The 25,361-nt window shown below is 42.9% G+C and overlaps 1 protein-coding gene across 2 annotated transcripts in view; it reads left to right on the forward strand.

Annotated features, from left to right (window-relative positions):
- mocos (molybdenum cofactor sulfurase) overlaps positions 1-25,361 on the forward strand; it is a 489,344-nt gene that overhangs the window by 51,206 nt on the left and 412,777 nt on the right. For both annotated transcript variants that reach the window (XM_085988161.1, XM_085988162.1), the window contains exons 2-3: positions 14,430-14,519; positions 17,120-17,186. In XM_085988161.1, coding sequence (XP_085844287.1) covers positions 14,430-14,519; positions 17,120-17,186 — 157 coding nt within the window. The remainder of the gene's footprint in view (positions 1-14,429; positions 14,520-17,119; positions 17,187-25,361) is intronic.

Consider the following 25,361-nt stretch of genomic DNA (forward strand, 5'->3'; position numbering starts at 1 on the left):
TGTTGCTGGCGTTTTTATGCCTTGATGGCGACGCCCTATGGTCTTCGCGCACTTACCCCTGCGCTGCTGCCAACGCCGCTCTCCGCGGTTCTCGTGGCAAACTGCAGCTCCTCGCGGCTTTCTGCACTTCTAATTTCTTTTATTTTGATTACTGTTCCCGTCGTCCGAGCAGACCCTATGGGACACTTTCCTCCCTCTTCTCGGGTCTGTACGCTGCCCAGCTTCATAGCACCGGCCGCGCCATGTGTGCTCCACCCTCTCTCTCTCTCTCTCTCTCTCTCTCTCTCTCTCTCTCTCCTCTTCCCGACAACGCTGCTCGGCCCCGTTGAAAAGCCACCCAATCGAGCTCTATCCCGCCGCAGCCCAGGAAGGATCAGTGTACTCCTGCCACCAGCCCGATTAGCTGGAACACCATAGACTGGATAACCAAGCCCAGCTCTCGACAACCTCTCCTGCAAATCTCCGAATTCGATGAATCAGAGGGTGGTTGCCCACGGTCGACGCCCGTTTCTTCTGTTTGTTTTTTTTCCTTTTTGGATTTCTTCCTTCTGGCCTCGACCTCTAACAACTTCGCTTCAGGGATGGATCCCCGTGAGGTGGTGCAGAACTGTAGGTAAGTTCGGATCTGTTCGTCGCCAGTGTAACGTCCGTGTGTAATTGAGACACTGACTGCAGAAGTTGGTTATAACAGGTGTTTACTGAATGGAGACAAAACTGGAACTACTGTACAAAGTTACTACACAGGCTTATATACAGGGGTGGTCACTACTGGTACTGCAGTATACAGGGGCTGCAGAATATAGTTCCTTCTTCAAGGTACATACACTACACCGAGCACCCACAATGAGTCAAGTGAGCTCTACTGAAGAAGACGTGGATGTTCATACCATACCACACAGTATGGTCACTGCTGTGCTGCCCGTGTCAGACACAAAATCAAAGCAAATAGCAGAAGAAACAGTAAAACAGTAGAAGATACAGTGTTACAAACAGTAATAGAGAACATTCATCATGGTTGGCCAAAAGGTTCCTGTCCAAAATACTATCACATAAGGTCAGAGTTGAGTGTCATAAGTGGACTATTACTAAAACAGAACAGAATAGTCATTCCACAGGCTCTACGTCAAGACATGCTCAAAAGGATTCATGAGGGACACCTCGGAATTGAAAAATGCAAAAGGAGAGCAAGAGGCACTGTTTATTGGCCTGGCATAAATAAGGACATTGAGAACATGATAGGCAAATGTGAGACATGTCAGAAACACCAAAACAAACAAGCAAAGGAACCAATGATAGTAGCTGACATACCAACAGCACCATGGCAAAAGGTTGGTATGGACCTTTTTCATTTAAATGGTAAAGAATATCTAATAGTGATTGACTACTATTCTAACTATCCTGAGATGGCGCTGCTCTCAAGCACCACAGCAAGTAGTGTCATAATGCATGTGAAATCCATCTTCGCCAGACATGGAATTCCCAGGATTGCCATTAGCGACAATGGTCCGTGCTTCAACTGTAAGGAGTGGCAACAGTTTGCAGCACAGTATGACTTTCAGCACATCACATCCAGTCCTTTGTATGCTCAGTCAAATGGTAAGGCAGAGAAAGGTGTTCAAGTTCTCAAGCAGCTACTGAAGAAAGCGACAGAAAGCAAGTCTGATCCTTATCTCGCCCTGCTGAGCTACCGAGCCTCACCTTTAGACTCTGGTTCTTCACCTGCTGAACTACTAATGGGTCGCAAGTTGCGTACCACACTGCCCTGCTGTGCAAATGAAAAGCAAAGTAAGGAACTAAGACAGAGACTTCAACTATTAAAGCTGAAACAGAAATCATACTATGACAAGTCATCCAAAACTCTAAAACCCTTGACAAGGGATGATGTTGTCAGGATTGAGGATCATGGAACAGGAAAGCTACAGTTCTTGAAGAAGTACGACCAAGGTCATACACTGTTAGAACTGAGGAAGGACAGATTCTCAGGAGGAACCGCCGTTCCCTCCTAAAAACACAAGAAACTATCCAACAGCAGATTGATGACAATGCCGCAACTGAATCTTGTCATTCACCACCAGAACAATCTCATGAAAACACATCAGACTTACCCGTGCTGAGAAGATCCACACGTGAAGTAAAAAAGCCTGATAGACTTAATCTTTGAGTATAAAGTAAAGCTTTGAAAATGTGTTGACTGTTGTGAAAATGTTATGTTTATAGAGCACTAGCAAAAGTGTTACTGATATCATCTTTATCGTTTTTCTTGAAAGTTGATTGATATTGATTGATGTTGATTTTGTTTAACCTCAAAGAAAAGGGGATGTCATGATCAATAACATGTCATTCTAGAGTGGTACACTAGATGGAGCCATAGAGCTGTGTGTTTAGTTGTATGTGTTTAAGACTACACTACCCACGATGCACTAGGCTACCCACAAGGCAGTAGTCAAGATGGCTGCCTGCACACAGAAGTACACATGCTGAATCGCTACAGATGCTTTATAGTAAAGAACATGTACTCAAGAAAGTGACTAGCAAAAGCTAGCTGTTCATAATGCAAACGTCTAGTTATTAATGAACATAACACCATCCACTCTGAAAACCTGCCCTAAACTCTTACTCTGTCTTTGCTTTCCAATCAATTTTTAATCCAGTATGCTATACTTGTACAATTTTCGATCAAATGTGTATTGGAGTATGCTACGTGTTTATGGAATTATTTCAAGTGCACTTATATCCAGATTTTATTTGCAAAAGCCTTGGGATGTTTTTCTACATTAAAGGTGGTATATAAATCCAAGTTGTTGTACAGTTTTGTATGAAACTTAATTTAACAAGATAAAAGCATTTCTTTATCGCCACTTCAAACTGGATTTTGAAGCACACAGAATTCATTTTGTATGCTAGTCTGCATACAGTTTTGAATCATCACAAACACAAGGGCCTAGAATTTGTGGTCAGCCGCAAAGCGACGACACTTGCTGCTGACCTTGAAGAAAGTTTCCCACAAAGATCTAGCGATCTCTGTGGCGTAAATTTCAGATGTCCCGACCTTTGAATCTGGCGCCAAATCAAGCGAGTCCGAATGTCCAGCAACAGTGATGGCATCAAGCTGGCTAAGCAGCCAATCACATTGAAGAAATCTCAAAGACCGCAAACCAGGAAGTAAAATGCACAGATTCTAATTTACTTTTTATAAATGTTATAGAGTGAAATAAAGATTGGGACATGCACATGATTAAGGTAGAAGCTGAAATATCCAACTTAAAAAAAAAATATATATATTATATTAAAAACTTGTAATTCTTAAATGTATTAATGGAAAACTGTGATATTCCACAAATATAACATTTGTTTTTCAAGGCCAGAATGGTTGTTCAGCAGACAGTATGCAGTTAACAACCCAGTTACACCTCTTTCAACAAGGCTTAAAGTTTTAGGGGGTCTTTAACAGCGATATTCCATCGTAAAAGGGGAAGTTTTCGTCCTTGTATGTGATTTCAACTGATTGCTGGCTCTGGGGAGTTCCACAGTGCAACTTGTGGCAGAGCAGTGAATGACTGACTGCAACTTGAGGATTGCCACGTTTATCTGCGCGTGCGCTAAATCCTGAAGTTGCGGTCAGTTTCAATGGGGTAATGACAGCGAACACTGACATTTTCACTGTCACTACCGCCACAAAATCTGGGCCATTAAAACCAGCATGACCACTCTTAATGGATACTTCAATTCACATAATACTGTGTATTTAGATGTGAAACATAATGCATCACTAAACATGTTAAAATAAGAAATAACAACAGAAAATGCTGGAAATACTCAGCAGGCCAGGCAGCATCCGTGGAGAGAGAAACAGAGTTAACGTTTCAGGTCTGGGACCCTTCATCAGAACTGGAAAAAGCTGGAGATGTAACATATATTAAGCAGGTGCAGAGACAGGGTGGGGCGGGGGTGGTTTAGGAAGGGAGGAAGGAATTGAAAGAACATCCTGTGCTATGTAAGAGGCAGGAAAGATAAAATGTTGCAAATGGGAATGGCAAAAATCATACAGCATGAAAAATGGGGGCAGGGATTATTATCTGAAATTGTTGAACTCAATGTTGAGTCCGGAAGGCAGTAAAGTGCCTAATTGAAAGATGAGGTGCTGTTCCTCGAGCTTACGTTGAGCTTCATTGGAACAATGTAATAGGCCGAGGACAGAGAGATGTTAAAATAAGCACTGCCACTGTTGATGGAGACTTTCCACTCCCATACATATTGGCCCGGAATTTGCAGTCAGAGGTGTACCAGAAGAATATGCCTCCATGCCGACCTGAAAAAAAAAACCCGCAAGTACCTGGTGTCTTCAGGTCCTGGGCCTGCAGGCATATGCCTGTGTAAAGGCCCATGGATCCCAGAGATGCAGGCGGTTCGGAAGCATCCCTGGGATCACGTGGGCCAGGCAAACCAATTAGAAAGGAGGATCACTCATAAGCTTATGGGGATTCCATTTACGAACGGAATCTCCATAAGCTGATGAGAAATCCCCAAATAAAACAATTCTAATAAAAAATAAATATTCCATATTCAAAATTAATCATTTAAAATAAAAACTTAATTTTTTGAAAAATAATAAAAGCATTTTATTCTGGCCCAAAATTTACATGAACTCACTTTAAATGTTTTTGTATGTTTTAATCAATGTTAAAATTTTAATTTACTTTAACCCATACGCTGGTAAAAACAGGCCTTACACCTGCTTTTACCAGGCATAAAGGTTTCGTGAGCATTCGCTGGGCAGTAGAGTGTTTTTGGGGTGCATGCGAACGATCTGTCGAGGAGAAATTTGACATTGCAAGTTCTGCCGCATTTCCTACATTACAACAGTGACTACACCTCAAAAGTACTTCATTGGCTTTAAAAGTGATTTGGCACATCCTGAGGTCATGAAAGGCACTATATAAATACAAGTCTGTCCACCTGTCTTTCTTAATGACTAAAAACCTGTTTGAGCCATTGAATAGATTTTTCCAGTTGACTTCTAAGGCACTAAATTTAGGTGCAAGCTGTTCGTTGTAAGTAATAAAATGGAGCTTGTTTCAGCTAAAGTTTATCCCAGTGACCTACCTTTTTGTCCTGTAGTTCTACAGTCCTGTAGACACCATTAATGGTCTGTCTCTGTGTTGCTTTGGCTGAGTTAGTAGTATTCTCCCCTCTGAGTCAAATGATGAGTATGAGTCCCAGGACTTGAGCATATAGACTAGGATGTTTTTAATTAACAATAAGTGGTAACGGTTTACTTGTTTTTAGACACCAGAGCACAAATGAAATTTCTGTAATTTGAGATGTACTGCAACATTTGACAAAAAAAGTGTTGTAATAAATATTGATTTAGTTACTTTGAGAACAATTTCAAATACTTCCATATTAGTAGTACTGTACTAAACACTACAATATGCTTAGTTAAACTGAATGTGAAACAGAACAATTCTGTTTGTTTAATAAGTATAGCATCCTCCCACGGGGTAATGCAGTCTAAGAATGATTTGCCCAGTACAGGGACAATAAAAATAAATGATTCTTTTTCTGATAAAAGAAGCTATTCCAAAGGCTTTGTTCCTCTTCCTGTGCGCTGAGGCATTCAAGCCAAGCTGGAATTAAGAAAAGTCTCTCTAATACGAATGGGGTTTAGACATGAACAGAGCTGGAGAAAGCTACCTCTTCTGCATTGGAGAGTGAAGATTGCTTAAGAATTCTGAATCTGTACTGTAGAGAAACACAAATCCCCTAACATTCATGGTTTTACAGTTATAAACCAGCTAGTTTGTGATGTGAAATGCCAAAAAAATGTGTAGCTTAAAAGTTTATTAAAATATGGGTATTGGTGGACATATATGTTATATATGCCATGGTGTACAATGTTTTTCTGTTGGGGTGTCAGCATTGGTGTCTCACCTGGTGCAGTCACTCATGACTAATTGAAATGCCTGGGGATAGCTAAGTATCACAGCTGACTGTTTTGTTTCCGGACTGCAATGTTCTGGCATTTCAGTCGGCTGTGAGACTTGGCAGTTCTATATTTCTCTAAAACCATACAAGTTTGCAGCATGGAAGAAGGCCATTGGGGTTGTTGTGTCTGTTCGCACTTTGCTGGTTCAAACCAAAACTAATTCTACTGCACCACTTTCCCCCCATAGTCTTGTACCTTTCTCTGCTTCAAATATTTATCCAATTGTCCATTAAAAGGTGCAATCAGCTTTGCCTCATTCACTCCTTGTGGCAAAGCAGTCGATGCTCCAACAAACCTCTGCATAAAGAAATTTCTCCTAAACTCTTTCATAGTGGTTACAGCACAGAAGGAGGCCATTCGGCCTGTCAAGCCTGTGCCGGCTCTCTTCACTTCAGCTAGTCCCACTCCCCCGCCCTTTCCCTGTAGGCCTGCAAAATTTTTTACCTTCAGATACTTATCTAACACCCTTTTGAGAGCCATGATTGAGTCTGCCTCCACCACCCTTTCAGGCATTGCATTCCAGATCCTAACCACTCGCGTAAGAACTTTTTCCTCATGTCGCCTTTGGTTCTTCTGCCAATCACCTTAAATCTGTGTCCTCTGGTTCTCGACCCTTCTGCTAATGGGGACAGTTTCTCTCTATCTACTCTGTTCAGACCCCTCATGATTTTGAACGTCTCTATCAAATCTTCTCTGCTCAAAGGAGAACAACCCCAGCTTCTCCAGTCTATCCATGTAACTGAAGTCCCTCATCCCTGAAATCATTCTTGCAAATTTTTCCTGCACCCTCTCGAAGGCCTTCACAAGCTTCCTAAATTGCGGTGCCCAGAATTGGACACAATACTCCCGTTGAGGCCGAACCAGTGCTTTATAAAGGTTCATCATAATTTCCATGTTTTTGTACTCTATACCTCTATTCATGAAGCCGTGAGCTTTTTTAACTTCTTCTCAACCTTCCCTGCCACCTTCAACAATTTGTGTACATATACCCCCAGGTCTCTCTGTTCCTGCACCCCCTTTAGGATTGTACCCTTTAGTTTATATTGCCTCCCTTCATTCTTTCTGCCGAAATGTATCACTTCAGACTTTTCTGTGTTAAATTTCATCTGCCACGTGTCTGCCCATTCCACCATAAGAACATAAGAAATAGGAGCAGGAGTAGGCCAATCGGCCCCTCGAGCCTGCTCCGCCATTCAATAAGATCATGGCTGATCTGATACTAACCGCCAATCTACTATCACAGAACCATCTCCTGAATCTAACAGAAATAGACACACGAAATAGGAGCAGGATCAGGCTACACGGGCCCGCTCCGCTACTCACAGGGCCATGTCCAATCCGAACCTAGACTCATGTCCAAATTCCTGCCCGCTCCCCGTAACCCTTAATTCCCTTTACTTCTAGGAAACTGTCTATTTCTGTTTTAAATTTATGTAATGATGTAGCTTCTACAGCTTTTTGGGGCAACATATTCCATGGATCTACCACCCTCTGAGTGAAGTAGTTCCTCCTCATCTCAGTTTTGAAAGAGCAGCCCCTTATTCTAAGACTATGCCCCCTAGTTCTAGTTTCACCCATCATCGGGAACATCTTCCCTGCATCCACCCGATCCAACCCCTTCACAATCTTATATGTTTCAATAAGATCGCCTCTCATTCTTCTGAACTCCAATGAGTAGAGTCCCAATCTACTCAACCTCTCCTCATATGCTCATCCCCGGGATTAACCGAGTGAACCTTCTTTGTACTGACTCGAGAGCAAGTATGTCTTTTCTTAAGTATGGACACCAAAACTGTATACAGTATTCCAGGTGTGGTCTCACCAATACCTTGTACAACTGAAGCAATACCTCCCTATTTTTATATTCTATCCCCCTAGCAATGAAAGCCAACATTCCATTGGCCTTCTTAATCACTTGCTGCACCTGCATACTAACCTTTTGAGTTTCATGCACCAGGACCCCCAGATCCCTTTGTACTTCAGTACTATCCAGTTTCTTGCCATTAAGATAATAACTTGCTCTACGATTTTTCCTGCCAAAGTGCATAACCTCACACTTTCCAGTATTGTATTCCATCTGCCAAATCTCTGCCCACTTACTTAGCCTGTCTATGTCCCCTTGCAGGTTTTTTATGTCCTCCTCACTCACTACTTTCCCTCCCATCTTAGTATCATCTGCAAACTTTGATATGTTACACTCGGTCCCCTCCTCCAAATCGTTAATATAGATTGTAAAGAGTTGGGGACCCAGCACTGACCCCTGCGGAACACCACTAGTTACTGATTGCCAGTCTGAGAATGAACCATTTATCCCAACTCTCTGCCTTCTGTTAGATAGCCAATCCTCTATCCATGCCAGAATATTACCCCCAATCCCGTGATTTTTTATCTTAAGCAATAATCTTTTGTGTGGCACCTTGTCAAATGCCTTTTGGAAGTCTAAATACACTACGTCCACTGGTTCCCCTTTATCCGCCCTATATGTTACTTCCTGAAAGAACTCCAGCAAATTTGTCAAACATGACTTCCCCTTCATAAAACCATGCTGACTTTGTCCTATTAAATTATGATTATCCAAATGTCCTGTTACGGTCTCCTTAATAATGGACTCCAAAATTTTACCTACCACAGATGTTAGGCTAACCGGTCTATAGTTTCCAGCCTTCTGTCTACTGCCCTTTTTAAATAAGGGTGTTACATTAGCAGTTTTCCAACCTGCCGGGACCTTTGCTGAGTCCAGGGAGTTTTGGAAAATTATTACCAATGCATCCAAAATCCCTACCGCCACTTCCCTCAAGACCCTAGGATGTAAGCCATCAGGTCCAGGTGATTTATCCGCCTCGAGTACCACTTCCTTAGTGATTTTGATCGTGTTTAGCTCCTCCTCCCCCCCCCCCCCGCCCCCCCATAGCCCCCTGTTTGTCCAGTGTTGGGATATTCTTAGTGTCTTCTACTGTAAAGACTGATACAAAATATTCATTCAGTGTTTTTGCCATCTCCATATTTCCCACCATTAATTTCCCGGTCTCATCCTCTAAGGGACCAACATTTACTTTAGCCACCCTTTTTCTTTTTATATAACTATAAAAACTCTTACTATCTGTTTTTATATTTTTTGCTAATTTACTTTCATAATCTATCTTCCCTTAATCAATCTTTTTGTTATTTTTTGGTGTCTTTTAAAGTTTTCCCAATCCTCTATCCTCCCACTAGATTTGGCTACCTTATATGCCCTTGTTTTTAGTCGAATACTATCCTTAATTTCTTTACTTAGCCACAGATGGCTGTCTTTTCTTTTACCTCTTTTCTTCTCAGTGGAATATATATTTTTTGGAAGTTGTAAAATAACTCTTTAAATGTACACCACTGATTATGTATCGTCTTACCCTTTAATCTATTTTCCCAATCCACTCTACTCAATTCCGCTCTCATACCTTCATAGTCTCCTTTATTCAAGCTCAGCACGCTTGTTTGAGATCCAACCTTCTCACCCTCTAATTGAATATGGAATTCAACCATGTTATGGTCACCCATTCCAAGGGGATCCTTTACTAGGACATTTTTAATTAATCCTGTCTCGTTACACAGGACCAGATCTAAGGTTGCTTGCCCCCTGGTCGGTTCAGTTACATACTGCTCAAGAAACCCATCCCTAATACACTCAATGAACTCATCCTCAAGGCAGCCCTGCCCAATTTGATTTGTCCAATTAATATGATAGTTAAAATCCCCCAAAATTATAGATGTTCCCTTATTACAAGCCTCAACTATTTCCTGATTGACACTCCGTCCAACAGAGTTGCCACTGTTCGGAGGCCTATAGACTACGCCCACTAGTGTTTTTTTCCCCTTATTATTCCTTACCTCCACCCAAACTGTTTCATTATCCTGACCTTTTGACCCAATATCATTTCTCTGTATTACAGTGATTCCTTCCTTTATTAACATAGCCACCCCACCTCCCCTTCCTTCCTGCCTGTCCTTCCTGATCGTTAAATAACCTGGTATGTTTAATTCCCAGGCATTGTCACCCTGCAGCCATGTTTCTGTAATGGCCACAAGATCATACCCATATGTAGTTATTTGTGCCATTAACTTGCCTATTTTGTTACGAATGCTACGTGCATTCAGATAGAGAACTTTCAAAGATGTTTTGTGACACTTAGTTCCTGCTTTTGCCCTTTTTATTAGTTTACCTTTTAATCCATACCTTCTGCCCCTTCCTGACATGGTCTGGTTTTTAATTTCCCCACTGCTACCTAAGTCTATGACCTTCTCTGTTGTCATTTTTATTATTTGCTCTCTAGGAACCTCCCCCCCATTAGTTAGTTTAAAGCCCTCTCTACAGCCCTAGTTATATGATCCGCCAGGACTCTAGTCCCAGCAGTGGCCAAGTGAAGCCCGTCCCAACGGAACAGCTCCCTCCTGCCCCAGTACTGGTGCCAGTGTCCCAGGAAGCAAAACCCATTTCTCCCACACTAGTCTTTGAGCCACGCATTTAACACTCTCATTTTATTTGTCCTAGCCAAATTCGCTCGTGGCTCAGGTAATAATCCAGAGATTATTACACTTGTGGTTCTGCTTTTTAATTTGGCCCCTAGCTGCTCAAACTCCCTCAGCAGAACCTCCTTCCTTGTCCTATCTATGTCGTTGGTACCAACATGGACCACGACAACTGGATCCTCCCCCTCCCACTCCAAGTTTCTCTCCAGTCCAGAGGAGATGTCCTTAACCCTGGCACCGGGCAGGCAACACAGCCTTCGGGACTCTCGCTCTCGGCTGCAAAGAACTCTATCTATCCCCCTAACGATACTATCCCCTGCCACTACAACATTAGTTTTAGATGAAATAGTCTCACGTTTTTGCCCTAAAAGTTCTGCAGAATTTGAAAAACCTTTATTAAACCTCCTATAAATCTTCTCTTCTTCCATGGAAATAGTCCTAATATCTCAACCCTTTTCTCATAAACGTTGTTTCCCATCCTTGGTATCATCCTGGTGAATCTATGCTGTAAGCTCTTTATGTCCAATGACTCTAAATGACTTTAATGTCCATTCTATATTGCAGCACCCAAAATCTGCCCATCGTCCTCAAAACCACTGTTGTGTATAAATTCATTGTTAAATCTTTACTTTTATAATCCAAAATGCTGTTGGCATTTTTTATGGCCTTAACTACCTGTACTCAGACTTTGATGAATTTATGGCTCAAATTTTCCCACAGCTGCAAAATTGGTGACAGACACCATAAATCTCACCATCCAGTGTGCCAATCTCACCGTTACGAATTTGCTCCAAATGTTGCTGGTTTTCTAATTATAATATGGTGTAATGAGAATAGCGGCGAATCAGTCATCTTGTCCATGAGACCCATTTCCTGCTCCCTTGACCCTATCCCCACTAAACTGCTGACCACCCAACTTCCTTTTCTGGCTCCGATGTTAGCTGATATTGTTAACAGTTCTCTCTCCTTAGGTACTGTCCCCTTCTCCTTCAAATCTGCCGTCATCACCCCTCTTCAAAAAACTAACCCTTGACACCCTCCATCTTTGCAAACAACCGCCCCATCTCCAACCTCCCTTTTCTCTCCAAAGTCCTTGAACGTGTTGTCACCTCCCCAATCCGTGCCTGTCTTTCCCGGAACTCCATGTTTGAATCCCTCCAATCAGGTTTCCGCCCCTGCCACAGTACCGAAATGGCTCTTAACAAAGTCACAAATGACATCCTATGTGACTGTGACAAAGGTAAACTATCCCTCCTCATCCTTCTCGACCCGTCTGCAGCCTTTGACACGGTTGACCACTCCATCCTCCTCCAACGCCTCTCCACCATCGTCCAGCTGGGTATAACTGCACTCGCCTGGTTCCATTATTTTCTTATCTATCTAATCGTAACCAGAGAATCACCTGCAATGGCTTCTCTTCCCACTCCTGCATCGTTACTCTGGTGTCCCCCAAGGATCTATCCTTGGTCCCCATCTATTTCTCATCTACATGTTGCCCCTTGGCGACATCATCTGAAAACACAGCGTCAGTTTCCACATGTACGCTGATGACGCCTAGCTCTACCTCACCACCACGTCTCTTCACCCCTCTCTAAATTGTCAGACTGCTTGTCCAACATCCAGTAGTGGATGAGCAGAAATTTCCTCCAAATAAATGTTGGAAAGACCAAAGCCATTGTCTTCGGTCCCCGCCACAAACTCCCTTCCCTAGCCACCGATTCCATCCCTATCCCTGGCAACTGTCTAAGGTTGAATCAGACTGTTTGCAACCTTGATGTCATATTTGACCTTGAATTGAGCTTCGACCACATATCTGTGCCATAACTAAGACCGCCTATTTCCACCTCCGTAACCTCAGCTCATCTGCTGCTGAAACTCTCATCCATGCCTTTGTTACCTCTAGACTTGACTATTCAAATGCACTCCTGGCTGGCCTCCCACTTTCTACCCTACGTAAACCTGAGGTCATCCAAAAACCGGCCGCCCATGTCCTAACTCGCACCAAGCCCCATTCACCTATCACCCCTGTGCTCACTCACCTACATTGGTTCCCGGTTAAGCAATGTCTCGATTTCAAAATTTCATCTTTGTTTCCAAGTCCCTCCATGGCCTCGCCTCTCTCTATCTCTGTAACCTCCTTCAGCCCCACAAACACCCCCCCCCCCCCCACCCCCGGAGATATCTGCGCTCCTCTAATTCTGGCCCCTTGAGCATCCCTGATTTTAATCGCTCAACCATTGGTGGCCATGCTTTCAGCTGCCTAGGCCCTAAGCACTAGAATTCCCTTCCTAAACCTCTCCGCCTCTCTACCTTTCTTTCCTCTTTTAAGACGCTCCTTAAAACCTACCTATTTGAGCAAGCTTTTGGTCATCTGCCCTAATTTCTCCTTATGTGGCTCGGTGTCAAATTTTGTTTTGTAACATTCCTGTGAAATGCCTTGGGATGTTTTAATACGTTAAAGGTGCTATATAAATACAAGTTGTTGTTTGAGCAGATTACTCACCTGCTCAGAACCCGTCCAGTTCCCACCATCTCCAATATTAATCTGCGAGGTTGAGTCACCCACTTAAGTAGGCAGCAGTCTCATGAATGTATGCAAATCAGGATCTCATTACATCAATAGGAACCCGATGGCATTTAACCAGGACCTGAATGGGGAAGGCACCACGGATTTCCCATCAGGCTGAAGCAGGTTGGTAGCTGCTGGAAAAAGTGAAGAGGCCATCCATGTAATTGTAAAACATTCCTTTGTGGGGCCAGCAGCAGTCTTCTACATCGGACTTTCCCTCACCGCCACCCCCAGCCATTTACTTGGCAGCTGGTGTGCCGTTAAGTGCCACGCAATCTTTGCATGCCCTATGCTCTCTTCATGCCTGTTCTGGGTGGGAAGTGCACCAGCAGCATTTAAATGAGACCCAGGAGTTAAAATACCCCAGATCTGAAATTTAGGCCAGCAACTGCATTTCACACACATCCCACCCCTCGCCTGCTGAAACCCACTTCGGATTAAAATCTATCCCATTTATCGAGAACAAAAACAGACCCAGCACTGACCACTGAAGTGCACCACTTCCAACCCTTCTCCAGTCCAAGCAACACTGATTTACCCTAACCCTTTGTTTCCTGTCTGCCAGCTTAATTTTTATTTGTTACATTTCCTCTTGTACCATACAACTGACGTTTTCTAATGAGCCTCTTGTCGGACAACTTATCAAATGCCTTCTGAAACCACATTTACTGCATTATTTTTATCTATCCTATGGTCACTTCTTGTAAAAGCTCTAATCATTTGTCAAATATGGCTTGCCTTTAACAAATCCATACTGCTGTCCTTGATTAACCCGTGCATTTCTACATGCTCACTAATTTTGTCTTGAATTATGGACATGAAGAGTTTGCTCACAACTCATATTAGACTAAATAATTCTTTGCTACCCAGTTTATCCTCCTCTCCCTTCCTGAAAAAGGGTGGTACATCAGCTACAATTTGCATATTTGAGGATTGAAAAATTGTGGCTAGAGTCCTCTGCTGTTTACTCTTTCATGTAATTTCAATAGCCTAAGGTGCATGCCATCAGGACCCACGGTGGCCCACAGTGTCTCGATGCCCAGTTATAGGCTCCCAGATCTGTCCTGAGTCTGTCTCTCTTCGTGTGTTGGTACTGCCACATTACTCAATGAATAATGTTCTCACTATGGAAGTGAGACTATTGTCTTTACAAGGACTGTGTGGTCACTCGTACCAATGTTGTTGTGAACAGACATTTCTGCGACAGGTAGGTAGTTGAGGACAAAGTACTTTAGTTGCTGTGCGTTAACCTAGCTTTCTCTTTTGGATATTTCATGTGCATTCCCAGCATTTTCTATTTTTATTTCAGATTTTTATCACTTTTTTAATATCTCATCACTGAAAAAATTTACCCTGTTTTGATTTTTCTAGGAATCACTTACCTGGACCATGGAGGTACAACACTCTATGCACACAGTCAGATTCATCACTTTTACCAAGACCTTGCAGAAAATATCTATGGTAGGATCTTCGCAATAATTTCTATGTTTGTCTTCAAGTTCAAAATAGAATCATAGAATAGTATAAAACAGAAGGAGGCCATTTGGCCCATCGAGTCTGTGCCTGCTCTTTCGAAGGGCAATCCAGTTAGTCCCACTACCCTGCTCTTCACCCATATCCCTGCAATTTTTCTCCTTCAAGTATTTATCCAATTCCCTTTTGAAGACTACTGTTGAATCTGTATTCACCGCCCTATCAGGCAGTGCATTCCAAATCCTAACCACTTGTTGCGTAATTTTTTTTTTCGTCATGTCACCTCTGGTTCTTTTGCCAATCGCCTTACATCTGTGCCATCTGGTTATTGTCCCTTCAGCCATTGGAAACAGTTTCTCTTTATTTACACTATCTAAACCCTTCATGATTTTTGAACAGCTCTATCAAATCGCCTCTTGCCTTCTCTGCTCCAAGGAGAACAACCCCAGCTTCTCTAGCCTATCCACGTAACTATTCCCTTATTCCTGGAACCATTATAGTACATCTCTTCTTGCCAAAGCCTTCATGTCCTTCCTATTTTATAGGGATTGTAACTGTGATATAGATTTTCCTGACGTCCTAAATTTCAATTTCCTTAACTGCTTTGGAAAAACGCCAGTACTTTTAGATAATAAAAACAGAAAAAGCTGGAAATACTCAGCAGATCTGACAGCATCTGTGGAGAGAGAAACAGAGTTAACGTTTCAGGTCGATGACCTTTTCATCTGAACTGGAAAAAGTTAGAGATGTAACAGATTTTAAGCAAATACAGAGGCGAGGGAAGAACAAAAGGGAAGGTCTGTGATAGGGTGGATGGCAGGAGAGATTAAATGACAAAAGGGATGATGGTGCAAGGCAAAAAAAGATGCTAATGGGACAAGTAAAGAAACAAAAGATGAGTCTAGAAGAGGTGTAAATGGGACTAGCAGAACCATCAATGGTTCTTTCCGAAAAAATGGGGGCAGAGATTATGATCTGAAATTGTTGAACTCTATGTTGAGTTCAGAAAGCTGTAAAGTGCCTAATCGAAAGATGAGGTGCTGTTCCTAGAGAATTGAGCTTCATTGGAACAGTGTAGGAGGCCAAGTTCAGAGTGGGAGTAGAGTGGAGAATTAAAGTGACAGGCGACCGGAAGCTCGGGGTCACGCTTGCGAACTGAACGGAGGTGTTCCACAAAGCAGTCACCCATTCTGCATTTGGTCTCCCCAGTGTAGAGGAGACCGCATCGTGAGCAGCGAATACAGTATATGAAATTGCAAGAAGTGCAAGTAAATCGCTGTTTCACCTGGAAGAAGTGTTTGGGGACCTGGACGGTAGGAAGGGAGTAGGTAAAAGGGCAGGTGTTGCATCTCCTGCACTTGCACGGACGGTACCGTGGGAAGGGGAGGGGATGTTGAGGGTGATTGAGGAGTGGACCAGGGTGTTGCGGAGGGAACAGTCCCTTTGGAATGCTGAAAGGGGAGGGGAGGGGAAAGATGTGTTTGGAATCACGCTGGAGGTGGCGGAAATGGCAGGGGCTGATCTGTGAATGTGGAGGCTGGTGGGGTGGAAGGTGAGGACAAGGGGAACCCTATCATGGCTCTGGGAGGAGAAGAAGGGATAAGAGCAGAAGTGCAGGAAATGGAGCACACACGGTCGAGGGCCCTGTCAATGATGGTGAAGGGAAATCCTCGGTTGAGGAAAAAGGAAGACACATCGGAAGCACTGGTATGGAAGGTGACATTGTCAGAACAAATGAGACAGAGAAACTGGGAGAATTAAGAGTCCTTGCAGAGAGCGGGGCGAGAGGAAGTGTAGTCAAGGTAGCTGTGGAAGTCAGTGAACTTGTGGTGGATATTGGTTGCTATCCTATTAGTAGAAATGGAGACAAGAGAAGCTGAGGAAGGCAGAAAATGCTTGAAATAGTCAGCAGATCAGGCAGCATCTGTGGAGAGAGAAACAGAGTTAACGCTGACTTTGAGATGGTAGAGCAAGAAAGGCTTAATAGTTCAACCTATCACTAGTATTGTTTTCCATAAATTGTGGTTAGGACGAATACGATCCACTTTTTTAATAAGTAAAGGCACCTGCTATGATGATCTATCAATCTATCTGTACAATCTGATTCTTTCACACTCCAGATGTCATACTTCAGTGTCAAAATTGTAAAAAAAAATAGAAAGGCAATCAGTTTAGGCTGTTTGAGCTGGAAATCTACAAGTAACTTCTCAATCTCCAAACTTCAATCACTCAACAGAAAGTTAGCATTTAAAAGAAGTGGAAATTCAGGAGATTAGTCAGTAATTTTGTAGCTTTCCTCCTCCCTCATTACTGTTTTCTGTGTTAACTACTTGCTCTTGGCAGTAACACCAGCAGGAAAAATGATTTACCAGTTGCTGTTGTCACCAGATTAAAATATAAAAATCAGATGCTGGCAAAACACAACTCTAGCCCTAGACTTCCATAGCATGCATTCCAGTTTTGTCAAGTTCAGGTGAACTTGTAAATATACTTTTTTGCTGTAATATACTTTAGAACATGAGTTTTTGAAGATTTGAGATTAATGGTTATTCTTAATTAATTTTTCTTGTGCTTCTGATATTTTTCAGGTAACCCCCATAGTGCAAACGTTGCCAGTAGACTGACACATGACACTATTGAACAAGTTCGTTACAGGTATGATAAAAAGGCATTTTAGCACAGGTACCTAGCTACTTCCTCAAATTTCATTGTGTAAAGTTAGTCAGTCTGTGAGTTTCTCTCTTTTTCTGCGTGCTTGTGTCTCATTTGCTACCATCCCCATCCCAGTCGTGTCTCTATCTGTTTGTGTGGTCCTCTTAGTCTCTGCCTTGTTGTCTCTTTGTATCTACATAAGAACATAAGAACATAAGAAACAGGAGCAGGAGTAGGCCAATTGGCCCCTCGAGCCTGCTCCACCATTCAATAAGATCATGGCTGATCTGAGCCTAACCTCAAATCTACTATCACTCTCCATCCCACCCGAACCCATGTGATCTCCCGGGAGAGGCGAAAAACCAGATAAAAAATCCAATGGCCAATTTGGGAGAAAAAATCTGGGAAATTCCTCTCCGACGCATCTAGGTGAGCGAAACTCGTCCAGGAGATCACTCTGTCCCTGTATTTCCTACAGTACTTACCTTCTGTAAGAGGTGATCTCCACCCCAGCCAGGAACAGGCCCAATTTACTCTTGAAGGACTCCTAGCTGGCAGCCTGTTCCCGAGGTCTCCACTAATCCCTGTGAATAGAACCATCTCCTAAAATCTAACACAGAATTAGAACACAAGAAGTAGGAGCTGGACCAGGCTACATGGCCCCTGGGCCCGCTCCGCTACCCACAGGGCCATGACCGTTCGAACCTAGACTCATGTCCAATTTCCTGCCCGCTCCCCGTAACCCCTAATTCCCTTTACTTCGAGGAAACTGTCTATTTCTGTTTTAAATTTATTTAATGATGTAGCTTCCACAGCCTTCTGGGGCAGCAAATTCCACAGACCTATCCTCTGAGTGAAGAAGTTTCTCCTCATCTCAGTTTTGAAAGAGCAGCCCCTTATTCTAAGATTATGCCCCCTAGTTCTAGTTTCACCCATCATTGGGAACATCCTCACTGCATCCACCCGATCAAGCCCCTTCACAATCTTATATGTTTCAATAAGATCGCCTCTCATTCTTCTGAAGTCCAATGAGTAGAGTCCCAATCTACTCAACCTCTCCTCATATGTCCACCCCCTCATCCCTGGGATTAACCGAGTGAACCTTCTTTGTACTGACTCGAGAGCAAGTATGTCTTTTCTTAAGTATGGACACCAAAACTGTATGCAGTATTCCAGGTGCTGTCTCACCAATACCTTGTACAACTGCAGCAATACCTCCCTGTTTTTATATTCTATCCCCCTAGCAATAAAAGCCAACATTCCATTGGCCTTCTTGATCACTTGCTGCACCTGCATACTAACTTTTTGAGTTTCGTGCACCAGGACCCCCAGATCTCTTTGTACTACAGTACTTTTCAGTTTCTTGCCATTAAGATAATAACTTGCTCTATGATTTTTCCTGCCAAAGTGCATAACGTCACACTTTCCAGTATTGTATTCCATCTGCCAAATCTCTGCCCACTTACTTAGCCTGTCTATTGTCCCTTTGCAGGTTTTTTATGTCCTCCTCACTCACTACTTTCCCTCCCATCTTAGTATCATCTGCAAACTTTGATATGTTACACTCGGTCCCCTCCTCCAAATCGTTAATATAGATTGTAAAGAGTTGGGGACCCAGCACTGACCCCTGCGGAACACCACTAGTTACTGATTGCCAGTCTGAGAATGACCATTTATCCCAACTCTCTGCTTTCTGTTAGATAGCCAATCCTCCACCCATGCCAGAATATTACGCCCAATCCCGTGATTTTTTATCTTGAGCAATAATCTTTTGTGTGGCTCCTTGTCAAATGCCTTTTGGAAGTCCAAATACACTACGTCCACTGGTTCCCCTTTATCCACCCTGTATGTTACTTCCTGAAAGAACTCCAGCAAATTTGTCAAACATGACTTCCCCTTCATAAAACCATGCTGACTTTGTCCTATTAAATTATGTTTATCCAAATATCCCATTACTGTCTCCTTAATAATGGACTCTAAAATTTTACCAACCACAGATGTTAGGCTAACTGGTCTATAGTTTCCAGCCTTCTGCCTACTACCCTTTTTAAATAAGGGTGTTACATTAGCAGTTTTCCAATCTGCCGGGACCTTTGCTGAGTCCAGGGAGCTTTGGAAAATTATTACCAATGCATCCACAATCCCGACCGCCACTTCCCTCAAGACCCTAGGATGTAAGCCATCAGGTCCAGGGGATTTATCCGCCTTGAGTCCCATTATTTTACCAAGTACCACTTCCTTTGTGATTTTAATCGTATTTAGCTCCTCCCCCCGCCCCCCCCCCCCCCCAGAACCCCCTGTTTGTCCAGTGTTGGGATATTCTTAGTGTCCTCTACTGTAAAGACTGATACAAAATATTTGTTCAGCATTTTTGCCATCTCCATGTTTCGCACCATTAATTTCCCGGTCTCATCCTCTAAGGGACCAACATTTACTTTAGCCACCCTTTTTCTTTTTATATAACTATAGAAACTTTTGCTGTTTTTATATTTTTTGCTAATTTACTTTCATAATCTATCTTCCCTTTCTTAATCAATCTTTTAGTTATTTTTTGCTGTCTTTTAAAGACTTCCCAATCTTCTATCCTCCCACTAGATTTGGCTACCTTATATGCCCTTGTTTTTAGTCGGATACTATCCTTAATTACTTTACTTAGCCACGGATGGCTATCTTTTCTTTTACAACCTTTTTTCCTCAGTGGAATATATTTTTTTGGAAGTTGTAAAATAACTCCTTAAATGTACACCATTGATCATGTACCGTCTTACCCTTTAATCTATTTTCCCAGTCCACTCTAATCAATTCCGCTCTCATACCTTCATAGTCTCCTTTATTCAAGCTCAGCACGCTTGTTTGAGATCCAACCTTCTCACCCTCTAATTGAATATGGAATTCAACCATGTTATGGTCACTCATTCCAAGGGGATCCTTTACTAGGACATTTTTAATTAATCCTGTCTCATTACACAGGACCAGATCTAAGGTTGCTTGCCCCCTGGTCGGTTCAGTTACATACTGCTCAAGAAACCCATCCCTAATACACTCAATGAACTCATCCTCAAGGCTGCCCTGCCCAATTTGATATGTCCAGTTAATATGATAGTTAAAATCCACCATCATTATAGCTGTTCCCTTATTACAAGTCTCAACTATTTCCTGATTAATACTCCGTCCAACAGTGTTGCAACTGTTCGGAGGCCTATAGACTACGTCCACTAGTGTTTTTTTCCCCTTATTATTCCTTATCTCCACCCAAACTGATTCACTATCCTGATCCTTTGACCGAATATAATTTCTCTGTATTACAGTGATTCCTTCCTTTATTAACATAGCCACCCCACCTCCCCTTCCTTCCTGATTGTTAAATAACCTGGTATGTTTAATTCCCAGTCATGGTCACCCTGCAGCCATGTTTCTGTAATGGCCACAAGATCATACCCATATGTAGTTATTTGTGCCGTTAACTCGTCCATTTTGTTACGAATGCTACATGCATTCAGATAAAGAACTTTCAAATATGTTTTGCGACACTTAGTTCCTGCTTTTTCCCCTTTTACTACTTTATCTTTGACTCCATACCTTCTGTCCCTTCCTGACACGTGTGGTGTATGTAACCGTTCCACCTTTAAGAGAACTATTTTAAGAGATGCACTACTTTATCTTGGCTGCTGTATACTGTAATACCGGTGGTGACCACACCGGTATTTAAGTGCTGTGTAATGATTTATTGGGCAGTTCAGCCTGACCTTCGACTAGTAAAGACCTGTTGAATTTATTCTTGTGGTCTGTGTGCAGTGATTCTTATTAACAATAACTAGAACACACAGACTTAACAACACGCTCTGATTTTTAATTCCCCCACTGCTACCTAAGTCTATGACCTTCTCCGTTGTCATTTTTATTATTTGCTCTCTAGAACTCTCCCCCCCACTAATTAGTTTAAAGCCCTCTCTACAGCCCTAGTTATATGATTCGCCAGGATTCTAGTCCCAGCCCTAGCCAAGTGAAGTCCGTCCCAACGGAACAGCTCCCTCCTGTCCCAGTACTGGTGCCAGTGTCCCAAGAAGCAAAACCCATTTTTCCCACACCAGTCTTTGAGCCACGCATTTAACTCTCTAATTTTATTTATCCTAGCCAAATTCGCTCGTGGCTCAGGTAATAATCCAGAGATTATTACCCTTGAGGTTCTGTTTTTTAATTTGACCCCTATCTGCTCGTACTCCTTTAACAGAACCTTCTTCCTTGTCCTATCTACGTCGTTTGTAGCAACATGGACCACGACAACTGGATCCTCCCCCTCCCACTCCAAGTTTCTTTCCAGCCCAGAAGAGATGTCCTTAACCCTGGCACCGGGCAGGCAACACCGCCTTCGGGACTCCTGCTCTTGACTGCAGAGAACCCTATCTATCCCCCTAATGATACTATCCCCTACCACTACAACATTTCTTTTTACTCTCCCCACTTGAATGGCCCCCTGTACCATGGTGCTGTGGCCAGGTTGCTCATCCTCCCTGCAGTCCCCGCTCCCGCCCTCACAGTGAGTAAGAACCTCGAACCTGTTTGGCAAGAGCAAGGGCTGTGGCTCCTTCAACACTACCTCCTGGATCCCCGTACTTGCCTCACTCATAGTGACACCGCCCTGTCCCTGACCACGGACTACATCTGAATTAATTAATTTCATAGGTGTGACTACCTCCTGAAACATAGAGTCCAGGAACTTCTCCCCCTCCCTGATGTGTCGCAGTGTCTGAAGCTCGGTCTCAAGCACCTCAATACGGAGCCGGAGTTCCTCTAGCAGCAAACACTTGTCGCAAATGTAATCACCGTGAGCCTCAATGGGGTCCACTGGCTCCCACATTTCGCAACAGTAACACATCACCTGCTCCATTCTATGTAATTAATTAAGTTTCTTATTATTAGTTATGAAGACCCTCTGCCCGGATATAGATGATAATATCACACCACTATTTAATAGGACTTACCAACTTAAAGGCATAAAAGAGAAGGAAGAGAACCTACCAACCAGCTGATCACCAACCTCCCTTTTGAATGCTGTCTGTGGTGCCTGTTAGGTTGATTCGTCTCGCTGCTCCGCTTCCGCAGTGCTGTTTAAGCCTGGGAGTAGGGAACAAAACAGAGCAAAAACACCCCCTCACCTCCCACTTGCCCGAACTCTCCCACTTACCAAACCCTCGCTCCACTCAACGCACCGCACTCGCGCTGCCGCACTAGGCCCACCCCTTTTTATACCTGGATTCTACTTCCGGTTTAAACTCCGCAACAGCTTTACTTACTCTTTTTAAAAAAAAAAAAAAAAAAATTAAACTTACTTTAAATAATTAACTTTTCCCCTCACTTAAATTCACTAAATACACTTAAATGACTTTTCTCCCACTTACCAAACTCTCACTCCACTCAACGCACCGTGAGTCTCTCTGTCTGATTTTGTTTTGTAGGACACCCACTAGCAAATATTTTTTGAAATCTTGTGCAAGAATGTGTTTATTTGTATATTCATTAAGTTAAATGTTTAAGTTAAGTTAAAGATTATTGCAACATAAATTTGTAATGAACCAGGATCAAAATCTGTAAACCTTTACAAGTACTTGACCTTGTTTGTGTGGCAAAGATAAATTTAGTATCTGCTTGGTATTGATTTTTATTTTTCCAAGATCTTTGAATGTAAGCTCTGTGTTGAAATTAGATTGAAGTTTACAAGAACTGGAGATCTTGTCTAAAACAGAAGATTCAAATGCATTTCTCTCTAAATCTTTTGTTGGATTGGGAGCAGAACGTGTCCCATTTCAACACAAGAGTGAAAGCACATTTAACATGAACCTTTAGTTCTTCAATGAGCATTAAGAGAATGTGTTCTCATAAATCTTTAGCTCAGCTGCTGAAGATGACTGCGATTTCATTTTGTGAGAACTGTTTGGTAGATTAATTAGCAGATTCAAAATCCCTACCTGACATAAAAGTAGACATGACTATAAATCTTTTTGTGTGCAAATATATTTAGTGGGATGCATAACATTAGGTTTGATCTTCTGTTCCTTATTTTCAAGTCTGGAAAATGTCATTTTTTGAGCCATTCTGATTCAATTATCCCTTGTGAAATGACATTTCTTTAAAGTTTACAATGCAACATATGAAAAGAAAGGTGAGAAATGACTATCTGGTCCATCAATGTTCACACTGTCCATTGTAATCTCATGCACCACCTCACCTCCCCAGCCTCTAGTAATGTTAACGCTTGGTGGAGACAAAAAAAAAGATTTCAGGAAAAAAAACTTGGAACTGCCTCCCCAACTCCATAAGGAAATCAAGTAAACTTCGAGACCAGGGTTACCCATGATGCATTAATTGACATATTTAAACTAAACCCCCCCCTCCATTCTTCTTCCACTTTATCTCTGTTACCTTTCTATGGCCTGTCTGTCAAAAATGTAGCCATCATCCTCCTATTGTTTATAAAATCCTCTGCTCCCACTGCCTCCCTGAATAGTTTGTCACGCTCTGCAGGAAGTAATTACCTTCTAACTGTGTATTCACTTTTCTTGTCTAAATTTAAATCTATGCCCCTTGTCCTAAAACTAGTGTTAATATTGTACATCATTCTGGGATCTAGTTTATTTATTCCCTTTGAAGATCTTAAAAATCTCAATAAGGTAATCTTTTAAGCCATTTTTGCTTCCAATATAAGCATCCCCACTATCTTTACGGTACACTTGCACTTCACAAGTTTAGCACATAGAATCATCGAGTGGTTACAGCACAGAAGGAGGCCATTCGGCCCGTCGGGCCCGTGCTGGCTCTCTGCAAGATCATTTCAGCTAGTCCCACTCCCCCGCCCTCTCCCCGTAGCCCTGCAAATTTATTTTCTTCAGGTACTTACCCAATTCTCTTTTGAAAGCCACGATTGAATCTACCTCCACCACCCTTTCAGGCAGTGCATTCCAAATTTTAACCACTCGCTGCGTAAAAAAGTTTTTCCTCATGTCACCTTTGGTTCTTTTGCCAAACACCTTAAATCTGTGTCCTCTGGTTCTCAACCCTTCCACTAATAGGAACAGTTTCTGTCTATCTACTCTGTCTAGACCCCTCAGGATTTTGAACACCTCTATCAAATCTCCCCTCAACCTTTTCTGCTCTAAGGAGAACAATCTCAGCTTCTCCAGTCTATCCACGTAACTGAAGTCCCTCATCCCTGGCACCATTCTTGTAAATCTTTTCTGTACCCTCTATAAGGCCTCCACATCCTTCCTAAAGTGCGGTGCCCAGAATTGGACAGAGCGCTCCAGTTGAGGCCAAACCAGTGTTTTATAAAGGTTCATCATAACTTCCTTGCCTTTGTACTCTATGGGCTCGATTTTCCTGCAGGTGTGGGGAATTGTCGGGTTCCCCGAATGTTGAGGTTCCCACACGAATCTAAATGGGTCTGCCAGATTGATGCAATTTTCCCTCAATTGGCAAATTCATTTCCAGCGTGTGGGAACCCTTGCTAATTGACTATTTCCAGTCAGAAAGCCGCACAGTATGATGTCATCATTCGTGGTGCTTTTAAGGTCCACAGCAAGCATTGCTTCCTCTGCAGGGTTCCAAACGAACCATACAGGATGGCAGAGGCGCCTGCAGCAGCTGTGGCCAGTGCCAGACCCCGAGCTGCCTCCATATTCGACGAGGCTTCACTGCAGGCATTATTGGATGGGGTTAGGGCCCACAGGGAGGTCCTCTTCCCTAGGTCAGGGAGGAGGAGGCCTCCCACTGAGACCAAGGCTGCATGGATGCAGGTGTCAGCAGATGTCAACTCACTGGGAGTCACCAGAAGAACCTGGATACAGTGTCGGAAACGATTCCATGACCTTCACTGTACAGGAAAAGTAAGTATGAAGTTTCCATCACCCTCAAACTGATCCCCATTGCCTTTCCCCACCAGCACTCAGCTTTAGCACTCTCTTCCTCCACATCCCACTTCAGTCACATCCATGCACCCTTACCCATTCCCTCTCTCTCTATGCTCACATTCACATAACTATTCCACCATGCAGCCCTCACACTCCCTCTCACTATGATGTTTTGAACACAACTGACAACACACAGGGAGGGCCCTTGGTCTTACAGCCTCACACCATCTTTGTCTCCCTCTAAGTATCTATGCTATGCAATCTCTACACTCCT

The sequence above is a fragment of the Somniosus microcephalus genome, chromosome 5 (genome assembly GCF_052327205.1).
Source record: "Somniosus microcephalus isolate GS21.2 chromosome 5, FLI_Smic_1.0, whole genome shotgun sequence".
NCBI classification, from domain to species: Eukaryota; Metazoa; Chordata; class Chondrichthyes; order Squaliformes; family Somniosidae; genus Somniosus; species Somniosus microcephalus.